Raw genomic sequence first — 6,671 nt, 5'->3', positions numbered from 1 at the left:
TTTCCCAGCTAACCGCTCGGCCACGAACGGCTGACTGGCAGTCACTACCTCAAACTGGGGCATGTGCCACCCATCCTTCAATCACGGAATCCACATCACCTGGTCAAATATTGATCGGCTTATCGAGTGACAACTCCTCAGATGGAAATTTCACTCCTCGTATAAATTGTTCTTCCTTCTGAGCTTTTTACACATTAATGCCGTTTCGGCTATCAGATAGTACATTTGATGCTGCCGTCTTGTCTTCCCCTTTCTGAAACGTTGACAGACAATCCTTTTTATACAAAAAAAATTATTGTGCTGGATACTCCTTCTTTTCACATGGTTACCTGGCTATTTTTTTCAGTACACGGAGATGTAGTGCTTTGTTTCTCTTCTCAGTAAAACTTTTCCTCTGCCGTTCTAATGTCACTGATTTAGACTTTTTAGATGGCTTTTCTCCGGACAGCCCATCCAGATAATTTTTAGAGATGGTGGTAACTTTGCTTTTTGTTTCACTAGTTCCTTCCTATACGAGTTAGGGACATTTACTTAACTCTGCTCTCACCCCCAAATAAATCCACCGTATGACTCCTATAGAAGGGGTAAAAACGCACTTTTTATGCCGACCTGCTATACTTCATACTTTTTGTGTGAGATACATTGAAAACATCTCCTGAACTGTGTGTGTACTTTCCGACCGCGACTGGTTACAGCGCCTAAGACTGTGTATTTCTACTATCTTAGTTTGGAGACCTCACAAGCAAACACTCTTGTTAACGCTAAGAAATACCCTTCCACTAGCAAGTTACGTCAGCCTGGTCGCCTACAGTTTCGTTTGCAAACTCGTTCATTGCCTCCATCCCTTCACTTTGTACAGCTCACCTACCGTTTTCCTTGGCTTGTTTGTTTAAACAAGGTCTGAAGCGATGACTTCCCAATCGGTCCCAAACATTTTCCAATTGATTGAAAAAGGTCTGAATTCATTTTCTATGCGTACCTTGTTTCCACATCCACGCTCACGTTTCCCCTTGTGTGTCCTTTACCGCCATTTCATAAATTCACCCATGTATTGTTAGAGATCCTTCTCCGTTACCCGGTAGTAAAAGCCTGCATCTCGTGGGCTTTCGATGTCCACCGAAGCTGTCTTTCCTTATACTCTTCACTATTACGCCCTTGAGGGATTCGCGTGCGCCGTCGTACTGGTTGCTCGCTCTTATGGATCTTCTGGTGTCAACGACTGCTAGCGGCCTCAACTATATCCAGTAGTTATTTGATCGTATCGGAGAAGCCAGACACAGCAATGAAATCCACTAGCACATTTCTTTTCACGTTTTGCCATGCCTCACCAACATGCTCACCACCTGTACCGTGTTGATTTGCTGCAGAGTAGTTGAGCTAGCTCGGACCGATTCGCCTATGGTAGTTCGGAGGGCACCTTTGATGCCCTCACACTCAGAGCGGCCTTGGTTAGCCACGTACCGTCACACCACTGGTGGTGACTGTTTTTAATGCAGGTAGAACAAGGACGAACTGTGCGTACAAAGAAAATGATCACGTAGGTGGATTTCTGCCACCTATTTTTGTAAACCGAGTCTCGATATAGGAAACTCGGAAGATGATACGGTTGTTGCTTCGTGCCATAAGGTGCGGCCCAATGAATAGTTTCCAAGCCGAATTTTCAGCAACCTCATGAGTAGTGAATTACAAATATACACAAGTTTCCAAGCCCGTTTGCGTATTCTGTGTGGCAGCTGATGAGATTATCAGCATAATCTGCTCGTAAGTTCCAAAGGACTGAGGGATTAACGGAAGGCTATGTTGAACCGGTGAGACCCAGAGTGAAGTAACCTTGAAGGACAAAAATGACTGCGTGGTAGTAGGTTCTATCTATTCCATCAGTTTCCTGATTATTATTCCACTGGCAACAAAATGTTCTGGTTTCTCTACTAGTCATTTCGGAACTGAGTTCAGCTGGTCTTGGCATATTGCGAAATGGAGTTTTAAGAACGGTCTGAATCTCGAGCTGCAGCGTGTCTGCTAGGTTTTACAACTCATGCAATATCATACATCGGTTGAAACTGTCAAAGGTCGGTGAGATGGGCACTAATGCTTCAGCTTCTAGCATTGCATCCAAAGTTGAGTCCATCTTCATTCTGTGCCATTATGTGAATCCACTGGAAGCGAACAGAACAGGTTCAACGTACATGTTCATAGACCAGTTTGGTTACTTCGGACATACTAATAAAGGGAATAGCTAGTCTCTCAAACGAATCGGGATTATTCATGTATACTTTGAAATGGACAGTTGTGACAGAAAGTGACTTGTTATAAATGTTACATTCTGTTTGCTTTAACAGGATTTTACTGATATTTTACCGTCACATGCATCACCATGGGCCCCAACACAAGCGCTGGCACTTACATTTTAGTGCCGTAGGACCGCAAAACCCGTATTTCCTAGAACAAGTTTTAACTTGGCTAAGGTAAAAAGCAGACGAAGAATGAAACTGATGTTAGCCGATCCTACGTATTACGGGTTGTAGCCTAAGTAAAATCACAGCAACAGGTGGCAGGTTTTGGCAAAAGAGCCCGCTAAAAACGGGTTTCATTAGCTACTATGGATTCACTCCCGCAGAACGCACGAGCCACTCACATGGACTTTGCTGGGCTTTTGGCCGAAGGTTCTCTCGATATTTAGGTAGCAGAGATTGAATGACTGCACAAAAGAAACCGGTTAATTTCAGCCTCGTGCTTACTGTACACCTGAAAAAACAGCCAGAGAAAACGCTACCTTTGAACCCAGTCTAAAACAGCAGTAATATGGAGTCATTTTCACCCACGCATTACATTGCGATCAGTGTGATATTCCATAGGCTGCAGTCCATCGTGGAGCAACTGAAGACTCACCAAGTGTTTCCGCAAATTACCAAGTAAAAATCTCCCGCCAGTATGGAACATGTCAATTTTTAAGAGGAGCAACCTCATTGAGCATACGTCACGACATTCCCTTCTTGATACGACCGCGTGCCAGCTCACAGAACTTGCTATTCGATTCCCATGGCACGATGAAATACTCCGTCGTCCAAATGCACATGCTTCTGCATTTCCGAACACTTCTAACCCACACGTTTGAGTTCATGCCGAACCGACCGAAAGCACTCCCAATTAATATGTATTCTATGACTTTGGATTGTCACAGACTAACTGAATCTTACGTAGTTGTCAGATTTCTGCGACAAAAATTAGTGGACAAAGTTCGGTTTTCGCCACAATCTGCTTTGAGACTGATTAAGGTTTGGGCCGGGAAGCATGTGGTGTCTCACTGCAAGCAGCGAAATGACTGTGATAAGAGTGAATTAGTTGAAAATAAGCCCGGATGCTATTCCTTACTAAAGGATAACGGTGAGTTACGCAATAAGTGGTTTGTAGCAAACACCTGACTGTCGTCGCACACCACCATTCTAGGTGTTTAAAACAAAAGACCCTTCTTTGTCACCAGTGCCAGAACACACCAAACAAGTCAATAGGTTCTTATATACTGATATAAGCAACAATAGTATAAAGGAGAAAAAAGATAAAGCAGCAGGAAAAATCAGTTTTGAAAAAAGGAGGAAAATGACTATCACAACTTTGGGCCAATTTGGAATAGGCGCGAGGCATATACGGATTAGGCGTTATAGAGATTCATATCGCTGTTGCCGTCCCAGTCATATTGGAAAGGAATGTTGAGTTCTTGAAGCAAAGCTTGTGGGACTTCACCCCGGTCCAGATAACGGCACACTTCGATCAACTGAAAACAAAAAACGCAAACGTCAATACAGAGCAGGAACACGATAGAGAAAGAAAACGCGTGAATGAACTTGCCTTGTCTATGTCTGCCTTCATTTTAAGAATCGTCAACTCGCGAAGTCTCACACTTTCGGCAAGGTATTGAATGCGCAAAGTTTTCCGTTTTCGACAATCTTTCGCACTTTCTGAGCTTCGCGAATTAACTGTGGCTGAAGAAGTAACGGGCATCTTGAACAGCGAAGAAGATACGATTCGTACTGAAAGCAGAACCTACTTCACCTGCGCGTTTCATTGAGAAAATATGACGAAATCTTGAAGCGGAGCCGAAAGTGTTCGGAAATATTACCAAATCTGAAAAGGGAAGGGAAGCACAAGCATGAAAATTTAAGTTTTTCGCCCGGGTAACATTCCAAATACCCTTACAAGAGGGTCGAAAGTCTGCGGTTAATACACGCTTTTTCACTTTTCAAGTCAAACGTTACCCTTGTATGCACCTGAGATAACGTTATACGTATGAAACATTTGCAAGTATACAGGGAGGTGCGAGTTGTGTGGAATCTGTAGTATCAAACCAGCATCTAAACGCAGTGGAAAACAAGATAAAGGCAGTGTTAAGCAATGAAGATAAGCGACTTGTGTGAGGACGATGGTGACAAACCTACAGTACAGCAGTGTACGAGAAAGTACCGCGCAGAGAAGTACATTTACGACTGCGGAAATAAATCCGTGGCAATGTAACGGATTACACACAGTTGTCTTTCGCTACCAATCGCCTTCACACAGGCCAGAAGTTGGAAAGAACGGTAGGGAACACTAGGTATCTGAGACAACAGTATTGACACAGGTGATCGGACTGTGGCAAACTGGATGGGGTAGTATGAACCTCGGGTCTGGCTATAAAACAAACAAGTACAGCAGATGTACGAACACATAATCAGCAATAAAAAACTGGCGATTTGTAGTGCTATAACGGACAGTCACAACGACCATCGTGATGGTCTACGCGACACAACAGTTACAAAGGAGCAGAGGACGAACCAGATTGGTATAGGCCGGCAGACTGTGACAGACCAGACTGAAAGCTGCCACTTTGACGTGGCGGTTGGGCTTGAGTGCTGCAATGATCCGGCGGGCTACACTGGCTGGAAAGTCGTTCCACAAGTTGGAACCATGCCAGGAAGGTCAAAGGGGAGCAATCAGACAAAGAGCAGCGAGACTCCGTATTACGAGTAAGCATAATACGATGCGGTCTGGGGGTAAAGTCGTACTGTCCTCTACGACAGGAGTGTGAAGGCAGTGACGTGTTTCCCCCAGGCGACCAGCATGTCCATATTTATGGAAGCAGCGAGGAATGACGGGTTAGAAAAGGTCGGTCCTAAAACCCGCATACTCCGATCACCCAACGGTTAACCGTGATCGCCGGCGCATTATTTAATACGGTGCTGCTCAAAAAGCACCTGATGCACGTGGCCACACCAGAAGCAGGACAGCAATGCCTTACTCCCTACACCCTCAGGTTCGACGAAACCACCGCAGCCGAGCAGGTCAGACCAGTGATTTATCGGCTCCAGGCACGGTCCTCAAAGAAAACCCTACCGCCCGTTGCCTCACTGGTCAGACTTTTGAATCAGAGGCCAGGGGCAGGGTCCCTGAACAAAACCTTACATCGTCCCACTGCCTTGTGGGTCAGACTTCGAGTCAGAGGCTCAAGGTGTGGTACCTCAACCAAAACCCCAGCTTGGGCAACCGGGAATTATCATTTGCCCGAGCAGTTCGGTGTCCACCGATGTCCCTCCCCTACCTCCCCCCACCACACAAGCAAACGTCACTGGGTCACTTGACTGTCAGTTATCTGACCAAAAGGCTTCGCTGTCAATTAACAGTGAGCAAAATAACACCCTTCTAATTCCATGAGATCCTAGCTATGTAGGAGCTTTCAATGCCCGTACTCTACTTCAAAATGGCAAACAGGCAATGCTTACTGAAGCCTTATACTCCCTTAAAATTGATGCATGCTGTGTCTCTGAAACACTATGACAGTGTCTGCGGAGCAAAGGTGTCCCGCATAAATTATTGACCCTCCTTAACGCGCTGTACTCCAACTCCCGCGACCGTGTGAAGGTCTCTGGGAAGCTCTCTTCTGAGTTCTTCTAATGTTGGACAGGGCTGTCCTCTTCCAACTTTCCTCTATAGATTCGTCATTGGTACGATTATGGAAAACTCACTACTAGCTTCACGAAGAGACTGGACCTTACCGTGGTGTGACGGTTTGCGCACCTCAGCGATCCACTGAGCTATACTGGAGAGTGTCCCGCGACACTCACAGAGTCTCTCATGCCAGGTTGGTCAATGGTTAGAGGTCTGACGAACACAGTCTCCTGGTCCTCTAGGTTGGGGGTTGGAACATGTATGGCGACTTGTTCCGTAGAGATGGTAATGCATTTATTGCATTTCCGCCAAACCGCTACCTTGCGGTTAGGCTTTTAAGCCAAAGACTTTGGTTGAGGACCTCCTCCTGTCTAGGTGTGGGTGCCCTGGCAGTATCCCAGCCCACGTACAACCATGAATTGCACATACACAAATAAACTCATGCCACATCGGCCGTCGCGTGGTGCCATCAGCCGGGTCGCCTTACTTGCTGCATACAGCAGGGCGGTTCGTCTGGCAACGTCTGTGAAGGAGTCTCACAAGCGGCAAGTTGATAGATGTCTGTTTACCGTGTCTGCCTATGCCCCAATTGACTGTAGCTCTGACGCCGTCAAATAACAGGTTTTAGACGCCCTGAATGCTCTGCTGCGGCGAGCTAAAAACTCAGACATTGTGGTGATTGCCGGAGATATGAATGCACAAGTGGGGCGGCTTAGTGCATCTGAGACTCAATTGGGAGGTCGACATGGACT

At 45.9% G+C, this 6,671-nt stretch overlaps 1 protein-coding gene across 1 annotated transcript; it reads right to left on the bottom strand.

Annotated features, from left to right (window-relative positions):
• Window positions 1–3,649: 3,649 nt before the first annotated feature.
• T265_13420 (hypothetical protein) lies at window positions 3,650–5,159 on the bottom strand (the record flags this gene model as incomplete). The annotated part of the gene is given in 5 exon segments (XM_009168805.1): window positions 3,650–3,772; window positions 3,898–3,999; window positions 4,046–4,122; window positions 4,810–5,045; window positions 5,050–5,159. Coding segments are annotated over 5 exon segments (648 nt in total).
• Window positions 5,160–6,671: the final 1,512 nt, after the last annotated feature.

Source organism: Opisthorchis viverrini (assembly GCF_000715545.1).
Source record: "Opisthorchis viverrini unplaced genomic scaffold opera_v5_65, whole genome shotgun sequence".
Lineage (NCBI taxonomy): Eukaryota > Metazoa > Platyhelminthes > Trematoda > Opisthorchiida > Opisthorchiidae > Opisthorchis > Opisthorchis viverrini.
Note: the sequence above shows the minus strand (reverse complement) of the source record. Positions and strands in the feature narration are given on the sequence as shown.